The 27,594-nt window shown below is 50.7% G+C and overlaps 1 protein-coding gene across 1 annotated transcript; it reads right to left on the bottom strand.

Moving 5' to 3' along the window:
- Nucleotides 1-950: 950 nt before the first annotated feature.
- Nucleotides 951-27,502, bottom strand: ANAPC2 (anaphase promoting complex subunit 2). Its single transcript, XM_074974076.1, has 13 exons — nt 27,387-27,502; nt 25,106-25,728; nt 23,331-23,463; nt 17,553-17,727; nt 17,317-17,436; nt 16,673-16,790; nt 8,684-8,865; nt 8,356-8,497; nt 7,293-7,368; nt 6,429-6,632; nt 4,088-4,217; nt 2,569-2,804; nt 951-1,807 (listed from the first exon to the last, which is right to left on the bottom strand). The coding sequence occupies exons 1-13, from the start codon at nt 27,471-27,473 to the stop codon at nt 1,595-1,597; spliced, it is 2,439 nt and encodes an 812-aa protein (XP_074830177.1). The 5' UTR covers nt 27,474-27,502; the 3' UTR covers nt 951-1,594.
- Nucleotides 27,503-27,594: the final 92 nt, after the last annotated feature.

Here is a 27,594-nt window from a genome sequence, read left to right as displayed (position 1 = left end):
CTTGGATCCTTGTCTGATGGCACTGAGGATTTTTAGATGGTCCAACTTTAAGTCCAAGTCAGCCAGCGTCCCTAATAACCAGTTCCATCTGGTTGGTCATTGCCTGTTCTTTGGGGTCTACAGTTCCTTTCTCAAGCAACCAAAATACAACTTCAGGTGAGTGTCCCTGGATTACCTTGCCTTGTTAGAAAAGAACTGCAAACCAAGCTGTACAATACCAAATGGCTCTCGCCAAGACAAAAGACAGCAGCTCTGGCTGTGAGTGGAATGAGTTTGGGGCAAGGAGGACAGGGTGTGAAGCCCCCAAGGACACTGAATTTACCATTTTAGGTTAAGATCATGATACAAAGAACCTAGGAGAAATTTAATCAATTATTTTTTCAAAAATTAAAATTAACAGGGAATTTTTCTGGGATTTAAATCTAGCTAAGGGACTAGAGGAAACTGCAAGAAAATTCCACCAAAGGGTAGCGGGAGGACACTGCTCATTCCATCTTGCCGCCACAGGTGGTAAGAGGAAACAGAGGGATGACTGTGGCTGCCTAGCCCTCTGTGTCTTGATGGGGAGCAGGCCCACGGGGATGTTCACAATGCAGCCCAATTGAGACTGCTGTTTCTAGATTCCAATCTCGTTTGCTCACGCGCCCCTGGAGTGGGTTTCATACACAATGGACACACATTAGAAGAACAGCAGAATTCCATGAAGCTGTTTGTTTGAACAGTTCTGGATTTGATTCTCCCCATGATCAGCCTACACCACCAAGTGACTCCCAACACCTGTACCGTAGAGTCGCATTTGACCAATTATTGCCTGCTCCCTTGCTACCCAGTGCCACAGGCCAACGGCAGCTGCAGGTTGAAATGGCTGCCCCACCCACCCCCCATTTGAATGGTCAGCCCCCATCTCCCTGGGGGAGTTCTGCAGAGTGGTGAGCCTGCATGAAAGCTTTTCCTCTGCCTATGCCAAGACAAGTATGGCAAAAAGAATCCTCTCCTCCCTATGTGTCTTAAGTGTGGCCTCACTCACCACAGCCAGCTGTAGAAGGCTGCTCCAGCCGCATTACAGGACCCAGATGGCTCTTATAGCCAAGAGCCCCATCTCCCCCGGCATGGGCTGTGAGCAGCACAGGCTGTGTGGAGGCCCGGGTGAGAGTGGAGAGCATCTTTCCCTGCAAACACTGGAATTCAGGCCATACCAGCTCCTCCAGCCCAGGGAGAGGGGATGCCAGAGGGCTCTGCCGGGGGCCAGAAGGGAAGAAAGGAGTCAATGCATTCTAAGAGAAACACGGCTAGCATTTTTATTAACCAGGGAAATGGGCCCTAGACACCAGCACCTCTGCTTGGCCCAGCTCAAAGGAGCTCTCCAGGTGCACTGTGCTTCAGTCCAGAGTACTACTGAGCTACAGAGTACAAAGGGCAGCCAATGGGGAGAAAAAGCATCCCAGAAACCACAGCAACCCAGCAGAGGGGCAGAGCCCGTGCTTAACAGGGGCACCTGGATGTCACCTGAAGCAAGTATAACGGAGGTACTGAATGCAGGCAAAATGGCTGCAAGGGAGCACAGTGCCCAGGGATTGGTGGGGAGGCTCGCATTCTAGCTGCAGTTCTTAGGCAGGCGATAGACACCGCCAGAGTAGATCAGTTGCTGGTCCCGGACTTTCTTCTGGAGGAAGCCTTGCAGCTCCTGGATGTCAATCTCTGTCACCACAGGACCCGTCATCACAAACATCTTCAGCATGCTGTGAATCCGCTCCAAGGACAAGCTCTCCAGGTTGGTCAGCATCGCCTGAATATACGTCCAGAAAAGCTGCAGGGGGACACAAAGGTAGGGGTAAATCCCAACCACACCCCCAACCTTGGCATCCCACATGCTTCACTACAAATCAGTGAACAGAGACTGGGAGCATACGTACACCTCGAAACAGCATGAAAGGGATCTGCAGGGCTGACAGTGCACGTGTTGCACTCTGCTGCTTTCGGAGCCATACAGACCCGCCCTTTGCATGGTCAATGCCTAACAGTAGAGCTAGGCGTTTTAGGACACAATGCTGAAGAACAAGCTCTGGCCAGCAGTGCGCTAACAACTCTCCGTGGCCAAGTGCAGGCTGAATCCCTCCATGTTCCATGGCAGCTCTCTTTATCCTCTCCCAGTGCCCGCAGAATCCCTAATGACTGACCCTAACCTTTCTGGCTGCTAGACTTCACACCCCTTCTGAGGAACCCAGGAAGAATGGTGGAGCCCAGGGCATGGCCCAAGGCTCCTCTGGCTGGACAGTGGCCATTCCAAGCCAGAGGAGATGGCTTATCACTACTTTTAGGAATTCTTGGGGCCCTCTGAAAGCAGCTGGTTCTGGGGCAAAGTCCCTCCAGAGACTGGACACACAATGTATGGCTGGCTCCTAGCCTGTGCCTCGCAGCCCAGCCTTGAGTTGGGAGCATTAGCCCCATTCACCCTAGATTGGTCATGCTGCTAACTGGAGGTGACTGGAACAGAGCAACAAACCACTACACAAAGGAATGGCGAGGGTCTTCCCACCCTGGAAACACCCAAGGTGCTCAGGAAAGTACCTGCAACTCCTCCTCTTTCTGGTCAGCCTGTGATGCCATGGCAGAGTCACCTTCTTCATCACTGTCTATCAGAACCACCTTCTCCACCTGATCCTTCTGCTCCTCCTCAATCACTGTGAATGTGCCTTGGGGATCCTCCCGTAGGACGCCCTGCTGCAGCCACAGGGTCATCTTACGCCTCAGCGATGTCACGGGAACCTTCAGCAGTTCACTCAGCTCCACCAGCGTCCACGTACCTGAGGGAGACCACAGGCACCACGAGGAAGAGCAGAGTCACTTCCTGGTAGGGGAATTGGACTCAGCACAGGAATGCCCAGCCCAGCATCAAGATAACACCGCCACCACACAGGCCTGAGCCTGCATACCATCAGCATAGGCAATGCCAGAGCAGATCACACTAGCACTCCCTCTAGCCCAGTGTCCTGTCCCCAGCAGCAACTTCCTGTCGAACGAGCCTGCACAGGAAGGGCAAGAATTGCCATGGTGGGCTATTCTGGGATCATGTTTATCCCAAACCCTGTATGTGAAGGGCAGGCTTAGATACCTACGCAGGATTATAGCCCTTCTAATGTAACAGTGGATGTGTGTGTTATTCATATCAATGGCCAGGCCTTTTCTGAAGCCTGTTAAGCACTTGGCTTCTCTAACCTCATTACAATGAGTTCTTCAGGCTAACTATGTTGTGTGAAAGAAAGATTTCCTTTTGCCAGTGCCAGCACTACTGCCCTGCAGTTTCACTGAATACAAAAATCAGATTCACTCCTTTATCACGTCCCCTCTCATCTCAACAGTCGTCCCACCCCAGCCTCCAAACATCCCCAACCTAGGAAGTCACTGAACAGGCTACTCAGAGGGAACTGCTGCAATCTCTCTGTGCTTGGGATGGCACTGAACTGGCACCACCAGAGGGAGGGAGCTGTGGGGCAGGGTGTGAGAGCAGGGAGGGAGCAGGCAGATGTGGCGGGAACTGAGGGAGGAGCTGCAAGTGGGCAAGAGTAGTCAGGGGGGTAACTGCGCAATGTGTTCCTGAAAGCAGGCTGTGTGCTGAGCTGCTGTGCAGGGGAATGGCCTCTCTCAGGGAAGCACTAAGAGTAGCAGCCCACAGCCAGATTCAGTGGGCTCTGGATCTGCTACCCTAAGTCTCCAAGTGTTAGGTCTGTGTGAGCAGAAGGGGCCTGTCCTGCCCAGCAGAAGGCAGTGGTGAACACAACTACAAAAGCAGTTTCTCCTCCCTTGGTGTTCACACCTCAACTGCTAGAAGAGGGCCTCAGCCTCCCTGATTGAACTAACCTCATTATCCCTAGCCTGATTCTTGCTTGCATATTTATACCTGCCTCTGGAAATTTCCACTACATGCATCCGACGAAGTAGATATTCACCCATGAAAGCTTATGCTCCAGTACGTCTGTCTATAAGGTGCCACAGGACTCTTTGCCGCTTTTACAGATCCAGACTAACACGGCTCCCCCCCGATACTTGACACCAGGGAGTGTGGCTGGGCCCACCTGGCCTCACTCACTCTTGCTCTGGAAGTGCAGGATGATGGCTGCATGCACAGGAGACACGGAGAGGGAGACAGTGCGATCCGCCAGCTCCACATCCAGGTTCACCAGGCCCAGGTGATGCTTCCAATTGAGAGTCCTCATGGCCTGGAAGCAGAAGCAGCAGCTGCTCACACTTCACATGCATGACAGGTCACTCACTGACTGTTATCACACTGACTGCCACTCATGAATAGAACAGCCACTCCCTGCGGCCTGCACCGTGCTCAGTCCCACACGGCCACTGCTCTCCCACAAGACACAGGCACAGCCCCCCCCCCGACAGTTGCTCAGCCCTCTGGGCCCAACCTCTTCCGCCCTTCCCCACCCCCCCATACAGGCCATTGCCCAGTCCCTCCCTTTCTGACACTGGCCCTGCATCACCCCTTCCCAATCTGCCCTGCTGCAGCACAGCCTGAAGAAGGCCTGAGGGCAGATGGACTCGTTTCTGTCCAGAAGCGCTATTCAATCGGAGCAGGATTCCATTAGGAGTGACGCAGCCTCTCCAAGGTGGGAATGGGCGTCACCTCGTAGGCTGAGAGCCCTCTGCCTACTGGGCCAGGGATGTAAACCATTAGACAGAGGCTATTTGGCATTTCCTCCCTAGACAGTCTCCTGGAGGTGGGGAGGGCACTGGCACCCCACACCATGTGCATCTCCCCCCCCAAGAGGCATTTGCCGATGGGGAGAAGGCTAGACACAGACGGGCTGTCTGGCATGACAGTGATCCCAGGAAGCCCCACAACCAGGCCAACTCTCGGCCTGAGACAGAATTGGATCTCAGACAGCAAGAGGGTGGGCAGTGGGGACTGAATTCACGAGAAGCCAGGTTTCCATTTGCTCTCACCATGCTGAGGCCGCTGCATGGAGGTTAGCTCATGAGACCCAACTGGGTTTCTGGGCACACACATCTCTCGCTGCTTTGAATTCAGTTGCTTTTTCTAAACTGATGCACTCATGTGTGAACATTTATAATGGTTTTAAACAGGTTCTACTGGTTTAGCTTGTGCCTATAGAATGTATTCACACAACCTAAGCTGCTCTAAGGTGTGTGAAATCAATACGGGAGCATCCACACACAGAGCTGCCCCAGGTTTCCTACATGGGGATAAAATCACCCCTTCTGTTAAACCACTGCCACTGTGCAGGGCTGGCCTCAGCCAACAGGCATCCTACAAACTGGCTCTTTGGTCTTATTAATGTTTGCTCTCTGCTCTGCCTGGCATGCAGCAGCCTGGGTAAGTCCATACAGCTGGCTCCACAGAGATGAGAACCCCTCACCTCTTTATAGTGGGGAAGGAGTTCCTGGAGCAGGGGTGGGCAAACTTTTTGGGCCGAGGGCCACATCTGGGTGGGGAAATTGCATTTAGGGGCGGGGCATGGGAGGGGGTGCGGAGGGGTGTGCAGGAACAGGCTCAGGGCAAGGGATTGGGGCAGAGGAGGGGTGCAGGGTGCAGCAGGGCACTCAGGGCAGGGAGTTGGGGGACGGGGTGCAGGAGGGGTTTGGGCTCTAGGTAAGCGGTGCTGGGCCAAAGTGGCCCGGGGTGGCAGCGGCACGCACCGGGGCCAGGACAGGCTCCCTGCATGCCTGCCCTGGCCCCACGCAGTGCTGCTCCGGGAAGCAGCTGGCTCCACATCCCTGCACAGCCCCCCCGGGGGGGGGGGGGGGCTCCACACGCCGCCCTTGCCACACCTCCAGATACCTCCCCTGAAGCTCCCATTGGCCGCGGTTCCCCATTCCCAGCCAATGGAGGCAAGGACAACACACAAAGCCCTCCGCCCCTCCTTCCCCGGGGCCCCAGGGACATGGTGCCGGCGCAAGGCCTGCGGAACCACGGGGGGCAATCCCACGGGCCGGATCCAAAGCCCTGAGAGGCCAGATCCAGCCTGCTGGCCGTAGTTTGCCCACCCCTGTCCTGCAGCCTCCACTTTGACACAAGGTCTAGTTAAAGGTGCATGGACAGAGGTGTCTTCTGCCACAAAGGGCTACAGGAGATGAGGGGAGAAGACTAAGGACCCAGGAGGAGATGTGCATTGCCAGGGATGCAGGCAACAAGTGGAACCAGATGGGGAGCAACAGCACCTTGGAAGGGCCAAGAACACAGCTTTGGCAGCAACCAGCCATTTCTCTTTCTAATTACTCTCCATGCTGCCTCCAGCTTCTCCACCTGCTCTGAAGGCCCCTGGTGGAACAGGCTCTCCAAAGCCAAGGGTGAAGGAGCCCTGCTCTGTATTGTCTCTCGTGGGTGTCAATTGTCCCCCATTGCTAACTGCAAGGCATCCCCTGCCCTAGCTAGACAGATCACAGGACTCCCTCACCTTTAACTTCTCATACTTCTTGGAATAGGCTTCCATGGCCTCCTTAATTTGCTCGGGGAGCTCCAGCTTCTCCTCTTTCAGTGGCGGCCAGAACTCGCTAGACAGGATGACAGCAACGAGGCTAAATGGGGGCCTCTCCTCCTCTGGGAGTTTCTCTTCCTCATCACGGATGTTGGTGTTAATGCGCCGCGAGTCAGCCATATCCTGGAGAGAGGCAGGACACAGCACCCAGCTCAAAGTGCCTGCTCTTCTCCTGGCCAGGCTCCGAAGCAGAGCCAGGGCTGGGCCCCACAGCAGGCCAAAGGTCACAGGGGCCATCACAAAGGAAAAGAGACTTGAGCTGGAGAATGGGGCATGAGAACTGTCTGAAGGGGAGGATGGGGACATTAGGTGGCTGTTTGTCCCCACTATCCACTGAGGAGAGCACCAGACTGGCTTTAGCACAGACCGCCAGGGAGAAGCAGAGATTGCCCCACACCTGCAGCCAAGTCGCTTCCTCTGCTGTACCTGCTCTAGTGACAGATGGGATGACAGCCCCAGATTCACCAGCCCAACCCACTCAAGGGCTCAAATATGGAAGGACTTTGACCACAGTTCTGGGACCCCCACATCACCCTCACTCCCCATGGATTCCCCTCCATCTCTCACTCAGAGTCCCAGGGAGCCCCTCTTATTCCCCATGGTGCTTCTGTCCCCCTCCAAAAGGCCCCCCCTTACTCTGCAATACCCCCAGAGGTCCCTCTCCAAGGTACGGGCTCAGATTTAAGGCAAGCATCCCACAGGCCACCCCTGGCTGCCATTCTCTGAGACACCCTGAGACGTGCTGTGGCACATGCACCAAGCCCTGAATCATCAACAACCTACTTTTAACATGACCTCACAATAGTGCATCTGGGCTTCACCAAATCGCAGCTTCAGCAGCTCCACGTTGCGGATTTCCCTGACAATGACAGAGGCAGAGGCTCACAAGACAGACACTGGGAAAGAGAAGCTGAGCCCCCCCCACAGAGCACAGCAGGGAATGGCAGTCCCTTGGAACATGCTGTCCCTGCTGTCTCTGCTATCTCAGGCAGATGGTCCCAGGCATTTGAGTGAGGAGGGACACGCCTGCATCCATCGTTCACCCCTCTGAGCCTGGGGCTGCTGCAGGAACTTCCCATCCCCCTGCCGTTGGGCTGGCAGTTTGTACCTGCCCTGGCCATCCCTAACTGACAACACAGGAGCATGCCTGGCCCCCTTGCCAGCTATTCATGCCAGAGCGCCTGGCTTTCATTAGCCCCATTCTAAAGGTGCAAGAACCAACATGACTTGCCCAAGGTCAGCAAGCAAGTCAGAGGCAGAGCTGGGGACAGAACCCAGGTCTCTTGACTCCCAGTCCCATGGTCTTCCTACTGGGCAATGCTGCCTCCCCACATAACAGCCTCTGCAGGCCTTCAGTTCCCCTGAAGCAGATGTGATGGAGCCAGGAGGATCCTGGGGAGGGACAAAGCCTGCTCTCTTCCCTGGACTCCAACTCTTTTCCCTCATTGAGCAGCACAGTGTCCTCTTCCTAGCGTCTCAGGGCTGCATAGGGTATGCTGTGCAGCCAACTGAGCCCAGGATGGCCTGTCAGACAGAGGCCAGGGATTCAGCTCTGTGGCTGACCTTCCCTTCAAAAGATTCTGGCCTGCACTGCCAGGTTCCCTGGCTCTGATGGCTCATGCTGCTCTCCTGGTGCTAGCCACACAAAGTCAGAGGCCATTTCACTCCAGTCTCCCTCCGATGACAAGTGTCCAAGTAGACAGCCACAGCTCAGTGGGTGGGATCACGGATTTTAGGCTGGGAACCCAGAACTGCAGAGACAGCCCCACATCAGACAAGGCCTTTCCTGGGACTACCTGGCTGGAGCATCTCCCCTGCAGATCCTGGGGGCGGGTGCAGGCCTCACCTTTCAGCGCTGTAGTTGAACTGGTGGAGCAGACGGTCAGCCAACAGCGTGCGGTACTCATTGATGAACAGATCCTTGCTCCCATAGATGCTCACCAGCAGGCTGATGATGTCTGAGGAGCGGCGCTTGGAACTCAACTTCCCTAAGAGGACATGCCAGAACAGAACATGAGAGACAGTCTCCCCCTCCCCAGGCTCTGCCCCACGGAGATCCTGGGGACGAGCAGCGCTCACAACACCATAAAAGGTAACAAGGAGGAAGTCACAGGCTGCGGAACGTTCAGGTCAGGATGGGGGCAGCTGCGGCTGCTCCGATCCTAGTGTCTAACCTGGGTCAGCATCAACTGGGTCAGGCAGCCAGTCCTCTGGCTCAGAGATGTCATCGTCACTCTCCTGGCCATTTTCCAGCGTCACTGGGTCAGCTTTCGAAAGCTCATTGGCTAAGTCACCAGACCCTTCGGCATCGCCCGTTAGACCTGCCACAATTTGCCGCACTGTGTCCTCCCTGGTCCTGTCCGAAAGCAGGAGATGAAGGGGTGGGGGGGGGGGGGGGTCAGCAAAGGAGTAAGCACAGACCAGCCTGGCATGAGATGTACAGATGACAAACACAAAAACTGGGGGAGTAGTAAATTATAAACTGCACAGGTCACTAACGAAGAGGACCAGATCGCTTGGTAAACTGGGCGCAGGCAAACAATATGCATTTTAAATGTGGCTAAATGTAAATGTATACACCTCAGAAAAAAGAACGTAAGCCATGCTTACAGGGTGGGGGCCTCTATCCTGGAAAGCAGTGACTCTGAAAAAGATCTGGGGGTTGTGGTGGATAAATCAGCCTAACATGAGCTCCCTATGTGACCAAAAGAGCTAATATGAACCTGGGAAGCATAGACAGGGGAATCTTATTTCACCTCGGTATTTGGCACTGGTGCGACTGCTGCTGGAATCCTGTGTACATTTCTGGTGTGCTCAATTCAAGAAGGATGTTGATAAATTGGAGAGGGTTCAGAGAAGAGCCATGAGAACGATTATAGGGTAAGAAAACATGCTTTATAGTAACAAACTCACGGAGTTCAATCTATTTAGCTCAAGAAAGAGAAAGTTAAGGGATGACCTGACTACGGTCTTCAAGTACCTACTGTCACAGAGTCCCCGGGCGATGCTCTGGAACTACTCCACATGAAGCCAGTCAAGACTCTGGGGGAGCCTCCTCTCTCTGTGAGCAGACTGTCTCCAGGGCAAGAAGCTTACACAGCTTTGACCTTCCTGGGTCTGACCTCAGAGCATTTGGCATCCCCTTCTCACACCGTGCACTTCCCACAGCGAATCCACACAGGCGGGGCTCCTGGGGAAGCCAGTGGGCCCTGCACCCCAATTCTGCAGTCAGACATGACTCTCAGCCAGGCAGTAAAACAGAAGGTTTATTAGACAACAGGAACATGGTCTAACACAGAGCTTGTAGGTACAGAGAACAGGACCCCTCAGTCAGGTCCATGGGGGGGAGGGGGGGGAGGGAGGAAGGGAAGCCAGAGCCTCCTCTGGCCCTCCCTCCATTTCCCCAGCCACCTCCAAACTGAAACTCTACAGCCCCTCCTCTCGCCTTTGTCTCTTTCCGGGGCCAGGAGGCCAGCTGATCTCTTTGTTCTCCAACACCTTCAGCTCACACCTTGCAGGGGAGAGGCCCAGGCCACCAGTTGCCAGGAGACAGGGTGTCGGCCATTCTCTGTCTAGACAGCCTCACACTGGCCCTCTAAGGTTCTGCAACAATCACGCAGCTTATCCCACCACCCAGATACTTAAGAAATGCATTGGGGAAACTGAGGCACCCACACAGTATTCAGAGAGAACATTAAGAACAGTCCCACTTCGTCACATCTCTCTCCCCTTTGAGACCGAACTGAACGGGGTCACTTTAGCCGGTGACCTGGGGAAGTTCGAACCCACCAACGTTCCCATGGATGCCCCAGCATCTCTCCAATTTCTTGGTGAGAGTTACACCAGACCCTTCCAGTTTCAGGCCCACCTTAGGTTGGGCATGCTCGATGTCACTCGCAGGCTACATTTGGGAAGGTTTATGCGGCCCGTGCCCTTTTGCCATCCCAAAACCCCTGGGGTTCAAACTGGGATCAGGTCTTCTCCCAGCGCTCCAGTCTGGAGGGCTGTGATTCAGGCTCTCTTGGTTAAGAGCCCCCATCTTGACCTTGGCCACCCTCTGACCAGTTGTGTCCGTCACCAGCAGCTCGGCATCAGCCCCTTTCATTGGATGCAGCCACGTCAGGGCAGAGTGGTCAGTATACACAGTAAAGCGAAGACCAAATAGGTACGGCTGCAGCTTTTTAAGGGGCTGCACCATGGCCAGGCATTTCTTCTCTATGGCCACATAATTCTGCTCCCAGGGCAGCAGCTTCTTGCTCAGGTACCTGATGGGGTGTCTCTCCCACTTAGCATCGGCTTGCATCAGCACCACACCCAGCCCTGAGTCTGAGGCGTTGGTGAACACTGTAAAGGCCTTGGCAAAGTCTGGGTTTACCAGATTTACCGGCCCCTGGATTAGAGCCTCCTTCAACACAGAGCCCTCTGGCACTGTTCGGTCCAGACCAGCTTGTATGGCTTACTCTTCTTACATAGCTCAGTGATGGGGGCAGCTAGGGAGCTCAAGTGGGGTACAAACCTCCAGTAGTACCCCGCCATCCCAATAAAGGCCTGGACCTGTTTCTTGGTCTGGGGAACAGACCAATCTCTGATCATCTCCACCTTACACTTTTCAGCTTTTACCGTCAGTCTTGCCCCCTTGGGGCAGCCCAGCACCCTCTTCACCTGGGACACGTGTTCCTCCCAGGTCTGGCTAAAGACACAGATGTCATCAATGTACGCCAGGGCCAAGCTCTCCATCCCCCTCAGTAACCAATCCACCCGGTGCTGGGAGGTGGCTGACGCCCCCTTGAGGTCGAAAGGCAGGACCAGGAACTCAAAGAGCCGCAAAGGGGTAGGTCAAGGCAGATTTCAACCTGGCATCGGGCCCAAAGGCACCTGCCAGTCGCCCTTGGTGAGATCCATAGTAGAGAGGTAATGAGCCCCCCCCAGCCTGTCTAGAATCTCACCAGGCCTAGGCATGGGGTAGGCATCAGACACGGTGATGGCATTAAGCTTCCAATAGTCCACACAGAATTGGATCGACCCATCTTTCTTGGGGACCAGCCCCACAGGGGAGGCCCATGGGCTGTTGAACAGCTGGATCACCTCTAAAGCCAGCATGTCCTTGACCTCTCTCTCCAGGTTCTGGGCTGTTTTCCCAGTGACTCTGAACGTGGGACACTGGATGGGAGGATTGGCTCCCAGCTCAGTGAAGTCATCCACCATTGCCAGTTCATGCTGCTGCTGTTGCTCCTGCAGCTCTTTCTCGGGCTCTTGCTGTCTCTCACGGTCCTCTCACTCTCTCGGACTCAGCTCCAATCCCATCCATCTCCGATCCCCTGATGGGGAACCCAATCTTGAAGACCCCCATCTGGTTGGGGACAGGACTCTTGGGGATGCCTCGCTACTGCTCCAGCTGCTCCCAGATCCTCTTGACCCAAATGGGGCTACAAGAATCTGCTCCTTAGAGCGGTCATCGTCCTGCAGCTGCACAATTAACTGTGCTTTGGTGAACTTTCCACTGCGTAACCCTCTCTTTTGGCACAGGTTTACAATGTCCTTCTTAAGGAGATGGTGATAGGCCATCACTTCGCTGTTCCCAAGTTGTTGTGAACTCGCAGGCCAGTGTGCTCTCAGCTCCCCACGGTTTCCAGGAAGAACCTCTAGTGTGCCAGCCCTTCTCCAGGTCACCACCTCTCCAGGGTCAAGCTGCAGACTCCTCCACCCTGAGACTGCACACTGCAGTCCTCAGGGGGATCCCATTACTGCAACAGTCCTTCTTGCTGGTCATACTCTCCCAGGGGTTAAGCGTAGCTCCTTTGCCCCGAAACCGCCCCTCTCTGAGCCTTCACAGCATGCCTGGTCCTCGTTAATCCCCCTTCAATTTACTGCTCCCCAGTCACTTACTGCAAGAAGCGCCATTCATGGGGTGCAGTACATGCCCCCACTGCCACCAGATGTCACGGAGTCACCGGGCGATGCTCTGGAACTACTCCATATGAAGCCTGTTAGGACTCTAGGGGAGCCTTCTCTGTGTGAGCAGACTGTCTCCAGGGCAAGAAGCTTACACAGCTTTGACCTTCCTTTGACCTCAGAGCATTCAGCATCCCCTTCTCACACCATGCGCTTCCCACAGCGAGTCTGTACGGGAGGGGCTCCTGGGGAAGCCAGTGGGCCCTGCACCCCAATTCTGCAGTCAGACATGACTCTCAGCCAGGCAGTAAAACAGAAGGTTTATTAGACAACAGGAACATGGTCTAACACAGAGCTTGTAGGTACAGAGAACAGGACCCCTCAGTCAGGTCCATCTGGGGGGGCAGGGAGGCCAGAGCCTCCTCTGGCCCTCCCTCCATTTCCCCAGCCACCTCCAAACTGAAACTCTACAGCCCCTCCTCTCGCCTTTGTCTCTTTCCGGGGCCAGGAGGCCAGCTGATCTCTTTGTTCTCCAACACCTTCAGCTCACACCTTGCAGGGGAGAGGCCCAGGCCACCAGTTGCCAGGAGACAGGGTGTCGGCCATTCTCTGTCTAGACAGCCTCACACTGGCCCTCTAAGGTTCTGCAACAATCACGCAGCTTATCCCACCACCCAGATACTTAAGAAATGCGTAGGGGAAACTGAGGCACCCACACAGTATTCAGAGAGAACATTAAGAACAGTCCCACTTCGTCACACCTACATGGGGAACAAATATTTAATAATGGGCTCTTCAATCTAGGCGAGAAAGGTCCAACATGATCCAATGGCTAGGAGCGAGAGAAATTCAGGCTAGAAAGAAGATATACATTTTTTACCAGTGAGAGTAATTAGCTAGTGGAATAATCTACCAAGGGTTGTGGTGGATTCTCTATCACTGACAATTTTTCAGTCAAGACTGGATGTTCTTCTAAAAGCTCTGCTCTAGGAATTATGTTGAGGAAGACCTCTGGCTTGTGTAAGAAAGATGGTCACACTAGATGATCACAATGGTTCCTTTTGGCCTTGCAATCTCTGAGTTGTATGGCGTAAAACAGAATATTGAAAAGTATGAGCATCTAACCAGGGCATAGCTTTGCAATAATAAACACCATTGCTTAAAGAGTGGGTCATTTCAGTTAATAGTATGGGTAATACAGCAGTACAATGATTGAAATGAATGAAACAAAAACCCACCAACAAGAAAAGGATCAGAGGAATTCACTATACATCAGCACCATCTACTGGGTATCGATGGAAGTAGCACAGAAACACCTGAAACCCGAGAGCCATTAGCAAGTGTCCAATAAAAACAACAGACTTGCCCTCCTCCAATTACACGTTGTTGCGGGTTAGAACTTGAGGTCACTGTGCAGGAGCCCAGAACCCCTGTATAACCCCACACAGGAGAGGAAGGTGCCAGAGAAGTCCTGGTGGTAGGGGCTAGCCCTGCCCCTCCAGCCCTGTCAGTCTTGTACAATAGGGAGGAGGCTGCAGTTAGCAGGTGCAGGAGGAGCAGGTTTGCCCAAAGCAGGGGACTGCAGGAGTGACCCCCTGAAGCCACAGACAGAACTCCTAGCTTGGAGACCTTCACCTCAACCCGGAGAAGAGTACAGCAGACTCCAGGTAAGATGGACAGGCCGTGCCTGACTCAGGTCTTGTCTACACTACAGAGTTTTGTCGACGCAAGTTACACCGATGTACAGCCACCACTGTAATTAAACCGCTGTTGCATGTCCACACTATGCTTCTTGTGTCGGCAGAGCACAGCCACAATAGCACCTCTTGCACCACACAGAGAGCAGTGCACTGTGGGTAGCTATCCCACCATGCAACTGGCCACAGGGTGCTTTGGGAAGGGTTTGCAATGCCACATGGGGCAGGGACAATGTCACATGATGAAGGTTTCTCAATCATATGGGCATCCTACTAGATTGCCAGCTGCTTTTCAACTGCCCTGGTAACCTGCAGCCCAGCCATGTCTGTCAGAAAGCATGGATCCTGCATTGCTCTTCAGTATTGTGCTGTGCGTTATGAACACAAGGCTAGAAGAGGAGCCCAATGGGCGACTATTCAGCTCAGAGAGGCCTTGAAGGAGTATTTTAACACTGAGGCACAGTAATGTGTGTTGCTGTAGTGTGCTGAGCCTGGCACTGTTTGTTTGTACCTTATAATGATTGCTGTGTGTGCCCGAAAAGGAACACACTGTAAATCACTTTTTAAAGTAGCACTCAGTAATCTGACCAAACTGACATTGCTGAGGGGGAGGAGAGAGAGAGAGAGCACGCGCGAGTGCTGGGGGACAGTGAGTGTGTCAGCATGCTGTCTCTAAGTTCAGACAGCAGCCAGAAACAACCAATCCTGAGACAGAATCTGGTGCACAGAGAGCTGGATTCCTCATGTTCCACCACCACCGGCAGGGGGAGGGGGACACCCTGACATCAGCCCCCCACCTCCATCCCCACTCTGCACAGCACAAGTCTCTTACCCACACCCAGCAGCAGCCCATCCTGCCTGCCCGCCCCTGTGGTCCTAGCCCAGGAGAGCAGGATTCTGCATTAATATTTTGATTCTCCCACAGCCTCCTCTCCCCACAGACCAAGGAGATCCACCCCCTCCCCTGTAGTCCAGGCAGGAATGTGTTTGCTGCCAGGAGCCCGCATGCTCAGCTGCGCAGTAGCTATGTGAGCTCTCCACACTGCGGGATTTCAACGCTTCCTAGGGCTTTGAAAGGGGAGGGGCACGTGCCTGTGTAGCTGGATGCAGGGGAGCGGCATTCAAAACAGTGAGCAGAACAGTCATGGTGGGCATTGTGGGATACCTCCTGGAGGCCAGTTACGACGATTTAATGAATGCAGTGTCTACATTGACGCTTTTTCGATCTACCTTTGCCACAAAAAGCTCTACACCTCTCATCGAGGTGGTTTTATTTTGTCGGCAAAGCAGGAGTTTTGTCAGTGGGAGGACCTTTGTAATGCGTACACTTCCACTGTTTTGTCGACAAAAGCTGCCTTTTGCCGACAAAACTGCGTAGTATAGCCAAGGGCTGAGACACCCAGCCAGAGCGATTTCCCCAACTCTCCCTACGTTGGGGCTAGATCTTTGGCAGCACTGTAGACTTACCACGCCCTTCTTTGCCGAGACCACAGGGAGAGAGTATCCCTGAATGTCGGGGTTTGTGACTTTCATTTTGATCCCTCATCCAGAGATTAAAGAAGGCACACAAAAGGGCAGAGCCGCCACCACAAACAGTAAGGAAGTGCTGGAACCACCCATTGTAGATTATTGTTACAGACTCTGTTCCAGACAGCCTCTGCCTTCCTCCAGGGTCACAGGACAGAGTTCTGATCCAACCCCACAAATACACTGCAGAACCCAGACGTGCTAGCGACACCTGTACCAGCCACATGGACAGACTCTCCCGATCCAACTGTTAACCAGAATTACAAAGTGATGAGATTTTATTTAGAGATCGTATTTCTCTGTGTTGTTTAACATGACTAATAGAACCATCTTGTTGGGACTACGTTCCTTCTAATGAGACCTCAAGTAAAGATACTTGGATTTTAACTAACTAATGCTATATGCATATTCCTCCTTTATAAAACCAAGCAAACTGGCCTAAGAAAAACTTACACAACAACTTTAAGCAATTGCTCTTGATGTTTTAAATTAGTCCTCTTCATACCAAACAATCCCAATAGCAGGGACCACATTCTTAGTCATGCCTTAAGTCAAGTGCATCCTTACTCCCTGTAGAATTATTGGAAGTGGGACAAACGTATTAGAGTGCTAAAGAGTCAATAGCCTGAGACTGTAAGTCAATTATTCCTTGGTATAGCTGCTTGAGCCCCAAAACAGATCTGTGTTAATCACAAGACTGCATGTGTATTTTGTGTTCTGTACATGCCTAAAGTGTTTGCTGTATCTATGCTTAATGGATGATTGTTTACTGAGGTGGTTCTTTGTGAATTTAATAAACTGTTAATTGGCTAAGAATAACCAAGTGTCCTGATTTGAGAAATACTGTCCAAGGTAAAAAACCCTAGAACTTAAAATTAATAAGCTAGCGCTCCCTGGACTCAGTAAAAAGGGGTTACCCTAATTAAGTTCTATCCCTTTACCAGCTACAACACTTAAACTAGATCTGCCAGTTTAATATGTTAGGTTTCAGCTTTAAAATCTACTGGCAGATCAGCAGATTCATTAAATTGTCCCATTCACACTTACCTCAGGTACTTCCTGATGGGCTCACAGGCTACCTCCAGGATAACCATGGAGGGGTCCAGTTCTCGCAAGGCCTTGATGGCCGAGATGTAGAGAGTAATGATGTCCGATGTGTTAACTCCTAAAGCAAGGGAGGAGGACAGGCAGAGTCTCAGAGCAGAGAGCAAAGCTCAGACCCAGGAAGGGCCCTAAGGGAGCCTTAGTTAGATCCAGAGAGCTGGAGGGGAGGTATTGCTGCAGTGCCCTGGTCAGATGGAGGGACAAAGCTCCATGTGTCTGGGCAGCAGACTCCAACCAGGGAAGCTGCATGGGAGCTATTAGAAACAAGCTCAGCACAGACTAAGCGCTCAGCCCATGCAGCACTCTGTAGAAGCCTTCAAGCAAAGACAACCTTCTATCTTGGTTCCTTGCTGCACTGCACAGAAAAGGGAACCTTGAGGTGTGGGACAGGGCATTCCTACAACACACTGTTATCCAAGAACGCACTAGCATGGAGGGGGCAGGGACATGGTTACCACACACTCACCTTGCCATGCCCCTGGATGCAGTGGCAGAGCTGCTCTTCAGGATATCCCCACTGGCACACGCACAGCCCCTTCAGGGCCCATGCCCAGTCCCTGGGGACACATGAGGGATGAAACACTCACCGGGATGAAGAAGCCGCATTTCCAGAGCACTTTTCAGGGAGCTGAGCAGCTGCTGCCTCTGATTGGTCCTTTCCAGGCAGAATTTGAGATCCTCCACAGCTGGCTTTGACTCTGGAAAATCTACAAACAAAAAGAGCAGTCAGAAAAGGTGCCGGGCCCCATAAGGAGGCGATGGGAGAGCACAAGACGCCCCAGGGCACATGGGGAGGGGAAAGAAGGGCAGGGGTCATGCTCACCACGGATGATGCTGAAGAGCTCCTCAATGCGCATGCTGGCATAGATGCGGTAGAAGAACCTCTGGACATGGCACCTCCAGCGCTTCAGGGTGCTGCTGGCCTCTGGGGTGGAGTGGGCCATGGGGCTGTCCTGCAGGAACACTCTGCTAAGCCAGCCAATCACCTTCTCGATCCACTGCACAACGAGAAGGAAAATAGAGAGAGCCGCACAACCCAACGGTGCCAGCCATCATCCCATGCACCTTCAGCAGACTGGAAATAAGGTGTACGTTTTTTAACAGTGACAGTAATTAGCCATTGGAACAATTTACTAAGGGTCATGGTGCATTCTCCATCACCTGACAATTTTTAAATCAAGACTGGAGCAAAAGATCTGCTGTAGGAATTATTTTGGGGAAGTTCTCTGGCCTGTATTATACAGGAGGTCAGACGAGCTGATTCCAATGGTGCATCTGGCCTTGGAATCTATGACATTCACAGAAGGCTTCCAGGGCACACAACTCCACACTAGCCTCCTGAGAAGAGCATTGCCCTCTGCCATGGCCCAAACCCAGCTCTGACTAGAGATCATTGGTCCCTAATAGCCAACACTGCAGCTAGAGGAAGCTGCATTGGGGGAGTGAGTTAGCAGATGCAGCCAGATTTGAAATAAACCACAGGAACACCATGAGACAGATCCCACAAGCCACTCCTGCTAACACAACAGATCTCATGTGTCCAGCAGACATGCAATTTTCTGAGCCACTAACCATGTACCCTATGAAATCGTTGCAAGTCAATAGCCAGACCTGCAGCAAAGATGACTTCCAACACCTGCACGAGAGAGCGAGCGAGCCACGTGTGATGAAGTATGCGTATCCCTATGAAGGGGAAGGGGGGTGACTGGAGCTGCATTTCCTAGCCTCCCGAGATGTGCCTCAGGTACACTGAGGGATGCAGCAGCACCAAGTTGCCACCTGCTGAAGATCTACATTTCCTCAGACGTTCACAAAGTCGTGGGGATGCCCATCCTTGAATGAATGGCTCTTCCTCAGCAGGGATCCCCAGGGCCAGCATTAGGGATGGCTGTAGCATTTCCTACCAGGCAACAAACCCTATCACCCTCCTTACTGTCCACATGGAGCCATCAGCAAAAAAGAAGCAGTTCGGTAGTACTGATTATCAGCCTTCTTTATTATGCCAAGCGTTGTAATGAGGCACTGGTTAAGTTGTCAGCATCCAGCCAAAAATTACGGGAATCCATCTGCATAATATACACTACGTAACAATTAATTATAATCTCAATGTAATTTATTACAAAATCCTTGTTTTTACTTTGGTCTTGATCATTTTTAGGCATCAATGGGGAAACAATGAGTACTGACTATTTCCTCAATCTTTGGAGCATACCACTGCAGAAGACTTGGTTAAACACAATGCTCAGTGGTACCTTACATGCTATAAGAAATGCATCCATAAACTGAATTTGGGAAGGTTGGAGAGGAAATCAACTATTTCTTGATGCTCAGTGTAAGATGCCGGTAGAAGTGCCAGCTGTGGGTGAGACTCGCCTTATACTAGGTCCTGTGGCATGCATTTTGAGAAGATCACTGCTTCTTCTGTGGTAAGCCAGAACCCAAAGGCATCCACTAACTTTCAGCACGTAAGTCAGGTGAGAAACTGAATGAAGCAGTCACTCTTAGCAAGAGCATAGCATGGAAAATAAAGCTTAAGTGGCTGCATGGCTGGGATGTTTTTCCCAGAAGCAACCATGCATCATCCAGACTAATTAAACTCATTAAATGCTGTTAAATGCCAAGAAGGGACAATTTTAAGCTACAGGATGAGGTTACTCACACTTGCAATCCATTCATATCTGATGGACCAAAGCTTATTAATATCTTAACACAAGCAGTCTTCAGTGATAAGACAGCTAAAGATGTCAGTCAAATGGCTACTTTGGATCATGACTTGTAAGAAGCCTTCAAAACCCGAAGAATTATCCAAGGCTCCTTCAGTCTTTGGGCCCCAATCAAGAACAGACTCCAGCTGTGCTCAAATGTAAGAATAAAGTCAGAGTGAAGGTGGCAAAGACTCTTACACAGCTGACTGCAGACAGGTCATTGTTTGCTCATCTCCTGGTCATGCCCAGATCTCAGTGTGATATTGATCTGTGTGTGACTTTGGGAAATACAAGTTTTCCATGGTACCACAATTGATGTTTGAATACAACAGAATACTTATGTGCCAAGCAAAAAGCAAACGAATGCACATATTGCATGGTTTTCATAAGCCAGCACCTACCGACAATGTGACTGATACCTTATGCCAACAGAGGCCTTTCAGCATACTAATCATAGATGGTATGGCTGAGGTACAAGCTCTCGAGAAACAAACCGTTTACACCTTCTGAGATTTGGCTGAACACTTCATTATAATACTGGCCCTATGATGAAGTCCACCTTGATTCCTCTGCATACATGTCAAATACAATAAAAAATATTACCAGAAAAAAGAAACTCCAAGGTATACACTTGTCCAATACAAAATAATTGATTTCACGAATATCTCCAACATCACAATGTCTCATACCCACACAAAGGACAAGTTAACCACACACCCTGTGGAGAACCTCACACTCCAGCATGAGAAGAATTTCTTGAAGAATGTCATCATCGCACAGCATAATAAAGATGCTGCCTCCCACTGTTCTATGGAGTTTCTTTGTTTTTCCCATGAGGAGGCGGACACTAAAATTATCTTGCATGCCATCAATGACACAGAGAGAGGTGCTACTAAACTCCAGTTTTTTGCACAAGATCAAGACGTTCTAGTGCTCTCTGTGAGATGTTACCCAAGACTTCTATAAGATTCTTTTTGTGCGTGCTGCGGGGGAACAGAATCACTGTATATCCCTCAGAGGTGTTTTCCTATCACTTGGACCATAAAAAGACACTGCACTGCCAGGTTTTGATGCCCAGGATGTGGCATTACTGAAAAGTGGGCTGGAAAGGCCACATTATCTTACTAGAAGGCATTTGATTCAGTCTCTGAAGACTCTCTCCTTGCTCTGAAGGTGCTTGGAATGCCTGAGACAGTCACTGATGAGATCATAAACGCACTGGACACGTTCATGTGCCGAGTTTACCATTTGAAGACCAACATTACGACACTTGCAGAGTTATGTTGGTGGATGTTTTGCAAGAAGCAGAGAAATGGAGAAAAATTGCCAACCAACATGGGATGTATTTTTACCTGCTATCAAGAGGGAAAATTATCAAGCCATGGAATGACTCTGGGATGGTTGAACGCATCCAAAACTACCTTCCTCATCAGACATGGATGGGTCTTGGAGGATGGACTGATCACACCAGTTGCATGTAAATATCATGCACTCCTGAATCAATTGTTTAGCTAATCAAATGCTCATGTGCAAAAACCAGATGCTGCAAACGTTTGGCCAGCAACCTGCCTTGCACAGAGATGTGTGAGTGCAGCATGGACAAGGATCAGTGTGACAACACGTCTAACAATGGTGCCCTAGATGGAGACAACACGGATGATGGTTTTGATGAATAAATGTTTTCAATCCTACACGACAAGGCTAACTTCCCTAGGTTTACCAAAGATGGGTATCTTTATGTGAACAATGTATCCCTGTGGTAAAGTATAATTTAAAAAACACTGATTTTTAAACAAACATATCTACATAATTGTTCTAGGTTTGTCATGTTTGGTTCCATTGTGTTTGTGGGATAAAGGGCTTTCGAATGATACCCATTTCTGATGACATTGTTTCCACCAACTGGAGGACCTGGAGCTGGGAGCTGAGGGGCAGTGAGTCCCCCCCCGCCTTGCTACACAGAGGGTGACACCACTGAAATTAGGATTCTGTAGATTTTTACAAATCAAATGACATTGCCCTATCTTTCTATCACTAACTTGCTCATGGAATGAGATTTTACTACATTATGCTCCCAGATTATGCAGCTGTTAGTCCAGAGGCAACATGGGGGGACATGTGGGGTCATGTGCCCCCCAGATTTGTTGCTTGGCTTGTACTGAGCATGCTCAGTAACACTGCTGAAGCCGGTTGCCCACATTCTGCCCCCACACTATCAGCAGCATGGGTCCTCTCTGCAGCTCTCTCCCTCTTTATAAGACTCAGACACTTTCCCTTAAGCCCAACTGGGCAGCAAGTGCATTCAGCCCTGCTCCCTTTCTTGCAGGGTCCAGTCACCCTGTGACAGGGAACTTCTAATGGGGTTCTGCAGGGATTGGGTAGGTCCAACCCTATTTAACATTCTCATCAATGATCTGGAAGTAAATGTAAAAATCAATGCTTTAAAATTTGTGAATGACAAAGACTGAAATGGTAAATAATAAAGACAGTGCAGTCATACAGAGTGATCTGGATCACTTCATAAGCTGTCAAGTGCATTTAATACAGTCAAGTGCAAAGTGATATACCTAGGAACCAGGAATGCAGGCTGTACCAACAGAATAGGGGGCTGTAGATGGGAAAGCAGTGACTCTGACAAGGACTGAGGGGTCAGAGTGGACATGAGCTCCCAGTGCAATGCTGTGGCAAAAAGAGCTAATGCCATCCTGGGATGTGTAAGCAGGGAAGGAATGAGTAGGAGCAGGTAGATGATTTTACCTCGATATATGGCATTGGTGAGACCGATACGAGAATATTGCATCCAGTCCTGGAGTCCACATTTTTAAAAGGCAATTGAAAAGTTAGAGAGGATGGAGAAACAAGCCACAAAAATGATTTGAGGGCTGGAGAAAAATCCTTACAGTGAAAGACTTAAAGAGAACAATCTGTTTAGTTTATCAAAAAGAAGACAGAGGTGACTTAATTATGGTGTACGAGTACCTTTATGGGGAGAAAACAGCAGATACTAAAGGTCTCTTTAATTTAGCAGAAAAAGGCAGAACAAGAACCAATAGCTAGAAGCTCAAGCAAGACAAATTCAAATTAGAAATTAGACACAATTTTTTAACGAGGGTGATTAACAATTGGCACAAACTCCCAAGAGAAGTGGTGGATTCTCCATCTCTTGAGGTCTTCAGATCAAAACCGGATGCTTTTCTGGAAATTATCCTTCAGCCAAACACCAATTATTGGGCTCAGTACATAGATTCATAGAGTTTAAACATCTCTGCCAGAGGATGTTGTGAAGGCCAAGACTATAATGGGGTACATAAATGAACTAGATAAGTTAATGGAGGATAGGTTCATCGATGGCTATTAGCCAGGATGGGAAGGGATGATGTCCCTAGCCTGTTCGCCAGAAGCTGGGAATTGGCGACAGGGGATGGATCACTTGATGATTACCAGTTCTGTTCATTCTCCCTGAAGCACCTGGCACTGACCACTGTTGGAAGACAGGATACTGGGCTAGATGGACTTTTGTTCTCACACAGTATGGCTATTCTTATGTTCCGAAAGCTAGAAAGGACAACTGTAATTATCTACTCTGCCCTCCAGCACAACCCAGGCTGTAGAACTTCCCTGAATTAATTCTTTAATTAGTACAGGGGCAACAATGAATTGTAATGGCCTGTGTTCTGCAGAATGTCAGGCTAGGTGATCACAATGGTCCCTTCCAGGCTTAAACTCTGAATCTATGAAACAGGGTATTTCCACGGGCTTCTATGTCAACGGGGGGGGGGCCTTGACAGGCCAAGTTAGGATTTCTTCAAATAGGAGTTTCATTTTGACATCAACCCTTATGACAGAAATAAGCACATGCCGCCACCAGAACAGCTCCTGGCTGCTGTGGGCCTTACCTCCTGGAACTCATTCAGGAAAGAGCGCTCATATTCTCCCCTGCATCTGCGCTCCATCCTCTCCTCTATCATCTTGTGCAGGATGGTGGTGACAGCGTTAGCACTCACTCTCTCCAGCAAGTTCAGCCTGTGACTGCAGACAAACAGCAGCCTCATTCAGAACATGCAGACAGGGAAGCGTGAAACAAAGTGTAAAGTAACTGGGTTCAGGGGAGGAAGGGGTAGAGGTCTGTACTGCACATTGGCTAGCAGGTGTCAGATTAGGAACTGGCCTCTCTCCACACAGACAGCAGCATAGACAGAGGAGCATTTCTACCCCTGTCAGATGTCAACATTGTACGGTACTTGGGTGCTCAAATACCAAGGTGATCGGCACTGTATAAATGTCTAGCTGGATAACAGGGCCACAGACTTGAGGGGGATTGGGTTTGCTCAATAAGCAGGGTAGTTATTTGGGAAGGGTTTTTATCCACTAGGAAGGGGAAAAAAAATTAGAAAATAGGGCAACTGGAACCAAACTTACATCAAACATTAATGGAAAGAAAATTAGTGGGACAATATAAAACTCATGAATTCCAAACAACAGGATATGGTATAACGTGATATAGTCCAAGTCATATCAAATTGTTATACTAATCTACTGGGGAAAAGCAGATCTGGAGACAAAATACATATATTCTATACAATTAAATGTTACTTTTAACAAAAATAATGCCTTTTGAGCATTTCACAGGTTTTGATCATCAAAAAGTTCATCAAACAATGCTACAAGGAAGAAACTCCTTTCCAAACTTATTATACAAAGGGGTTTTTTCCATTCCCAGCCAGGCAGAAAAGGTAAGGAATCACATTCCTTGCCCTTTCATTCCTTCCTGGTCTTTGGTTTTTTTACAATGCCATAAATTCAGTTAACGTTACATAAAGTTGGGGGTTGTATGTGTTTTAAAAAAAAGAAATCTAATACTCTGTTAATGCCTCTGTGAGTAATCTTAGGGACCGACAGAATCTCCAGCTGTAGCTCCCTATCAGCAAAGAGGATCAAAGAACTGGAGTGGGAGCTTTCACATCCCTCAACCAAAGGGAGACGGGGCTGGCTCTTTAGCTAATCTTTTCTCCCAGGGGCCTGTCAGGAGCTTACATTAAATCAGCATCAAAAATAAAAACCAAGAGATTTTAAACAGACTAAGAATCCTATTCTCTCCTGTGATGGTATAACCCTACTAGTTCTCCAATCGCCTATAGCATCTTCCAGCCAGACACTGTCAGTAAGACCTGATATTTCTAATGGGGAAACAAGCAGGATTGTTTTTCAACCCCTCAATGCAGGCCTTCTCCAAACATCCCTGAGGAATAATGAAGGGCAACTATGCTTTGCACCCTTGGTACCACCACATGTACTGCTCCTGTTTTTCCATATTAAACGTGACCAACTTCTTCAGGAACCTTAACTTTGGGGCGGGGGGGGGGGGGGGAAATCTTTCACTTATAAACACTCTCCCTTTAAAGAACACCAATCAAAGCCCGTGTCCAGGTCAGGGGATGCTCACGCACCATCACCAGAACCTGTCTGTCTAATAATATGCTCTTAGCTCAACCACAAATCATGGGCTTAATGAAAGCACCACTGAGTGAGAGTCTCTGGTCTGTGCTGTCCAGGTCAGACTTGATCATAAAGGTCCTTTCTGGCCTTAAAAATCTATGTAGCCTGCTGATGGGCTCCTACACGGGTTTTGTGTTCATTCTGTCTAACAGACCCCGCCTTTTAATATACGCACAGGATTTCATTGAGCTGCTGAAACTGCTCCATGGCTGTGGGACACCAGCACTGCTCTTTCTTACTGCTGCAGCCCATGCACTGCAGGCTGTCTCCTCCTCCATCCTCCATGTCACTCTCTTGTTCATTTTCACTCATGCTGCTCTCGCACTCGTTCATTCTGTCTTCACCCTTCTTCCACTGCCACATGTAAATCTTGAAGGTGCGGCTGTAGAACTGCTGGATCATCTCCTGGAAAGTCTTTGTGGTGGTGAAGAAGAGGATGGCTTTGAACATGGTGTAGACTTTCTCTCGCAGCATCTGGGAGCCTGTTCCAAGGAGCAAGCCCATTTTGGTCCATTTTTCCAGAAGGTCCAAGCTGTTTAGATAAGGGTCTAGGCGGCACTTGAGCAGACAAAACGCATCCAGGAGAAGCAAGGAGCACTGTGGTTCTTCGGCTGTGTTTTCATACTGGCCAATACAATTCCAGAACTCAGGAGCTATATTTGCCTGAAGGTCTGTCTGTAAAACTTCAGTGAACCATTCTTCTAGGACAGAGTGCAAGTCATAGCGTTGCAGCACTTCCACAGCAGCCCGCAAATCACTGTCTTTCAGCAGCCCCACTGAACCGGATCTAGGTGCTGCCTAAAGAGAGACATCAAGTTAAATACAAGCATGGGCACCAAAAAATTACTAAAGCTGGACTTTGCAAATCAGAAGAGAGACTATTTCAGAGAACAGTGAGCAGGATATGAATGGAGCCTGTGACCAGTAGGTAGTTGGGTCACATGTGTCAGGGTGACTGTAGATTAACAACCAACTGCTGTTTGGTGTTCCCTCTTTGGAGCGGCTGGGGTCTCAGTACTGCTCCTGATGGGAAGGTGCCCACATCACAAGCATGAACACTGCGAATGGCAACAACTGCTCCCCTTGCTGGCAGCTGCCATGGAAGCCATAAGCTGACTGGCCTATTTATCTAAGAACAGGAAGCCACAACGGCAGCCATTCAGCATTAATAATGGCGCATGTAAGTTTCTGTTATATGTCCCCTCTAAAACCAGCAGAAATACTCAGACCTTCCTCAGAACTGGCACATTAGATTTAGAAACAAGATGAATTTTTCTAGAAAATGTAAAGTGAATTGGTTCCCAAATTAGAAGATTCTAAAAATAGGGGCACTCTCTGAACTCCTGTGGCGATCCCAAGGCCTGTGGACATGCTATTTGACTTTGCAGGAACAAAAACTAAGGAAATTCCCACATAAAAATGTTGTTAGAATGCAGGCAGACATCCATTTCTCTGGTTCGTCACTTTTCAAGAACAATTAGATATAAACAAAATTTAGAGACATAGGAAATTCACAGTTAAGTCTGCGCTTATAAGAGGTCCAAAGGCACTACCTTAACTCTGCTCTCCAAGTGATGCCCTAATAAAAATAGAAAGGCAGGCTACCTTACTCATCTATAACAAACACGTAAACAGCATGGTGAAAGTGGACATTACCCCCCAAAAATCCCACAAGGAGCTGAGGATGCTCAGGAGCTCCCACCATGGGGCTTGATGAGCCTATGTGTTGCCAATCATCCATGAGCTAGCAATGGGTCCATGCGCAAACCTCCCAGGTCATGAAATTACAGCATTTCTGAGAAGAGGCAAGGCCAGTACAGTAACAAATCTTAGAAACAAATACGGGACACAAATGAGAAAACCAGGGGTCTGTATTTCTGATACTGTCCCTGAAAGGAGCAATGGCACAAGAAGGCGGCCGTGCGTAGGCCAGCAGAGTTAAGACAGTCTAGTTACCTGACCTGTCAAATTCTAGATATTTGGCCCTATTACAAGCACAAGCTCAACTCCAGATTTCCTAGTTTCTGAAGTGGCTTGTTCAGCTGCTATTAACAATAAACATTTCTACTGCAGTCGCATTAAGAGGCCAAACAGGTAGTGACCCCAGTGTGCCGGGTGCTGCACAGACAGAGCCCCTCCCTGCACCCCGGAGCTTGGACCCTGAACAGCCTCCTAACGGGCCCGTCCCTCGGATCATCAGCCCCGCTCACAGCCCGCACCGAAGGGTTCGGGCGAGGTCCGGCCAGCACCAGAGTCACACCGGGCCGGCCACCGCCTGGGAGCCCGGGGGGGGGCTGGGAGAGGGGGCAGGGATGGACATGCCGGGGGGCGGGGGGCACAGGAGACCTGGAGGAAACGGCTGGGGGGCCGGGAGCCTGGCGGGGGCCGGTGGCGGGGCGCTGGGCGGACGAGGCCGAGGCCGAGGCCGAGGCCCCAGCCCTGCCGCTCTCACTCACCAGCCCCAGGGCGGCGGTCGGCACCAGGCCGGTGCTCAGCGCGTGCCAGGCCGCCGAGAGCTCCGGGCCAGGCCCCGCCGCCTCCATCCGGCCCCGCGCGCCTGGACGATGTGAGGCGGGGCGGGGCGCGCGGCGCGGGGCGGGGCGAGGCGAGGCGGGGCGGGGCGGACGCTGCGGGCCGTTGGAGGCCGAGGCCGAGGCCGGGGGC

Source organism: Natator depressus, chromosome 16 (assembly GCF_965152275.1).
Source record: "Natator depressus isolate rNatDep1 chromosome 16, rNatDep2.hap1, whole genome shotgun sequence".
Lineage (NCBI taxonomy): Eukaryota > Metazoa > Chordata > Testudines > Cheloniidae > Natator > Natator depressus.
The sequence above is the reverse complement of the archived record's forward strand: the minus strand, read 5'-3'. Positions and strand labels throughout refer to the sequence as shown.

Coding starts and splice junctions, on each gene's coding strand:
- ANAPC2 (XM_074974076.1), bottom strand. CDS start 27,473: ATGGAGGCGGCGGGGCCTGGCCCGGAGCTCTCGGCGGCCTGGCACGCG. Junction 7,369..8,355: donor TTCAACTACAGCGCTGAAAG/GTGAGGCCTGCA, acceptor TGTCATTGTCAG/GGAAATCCGCAACGTGGAGC. Junction 6,633..7,292: donor ATTGTGAGGTCATGTTAAAA/GTAGGTTGTTGA, acceptor GCCTCTCTCCAG/GATATGGCTGACTCGCGGCG.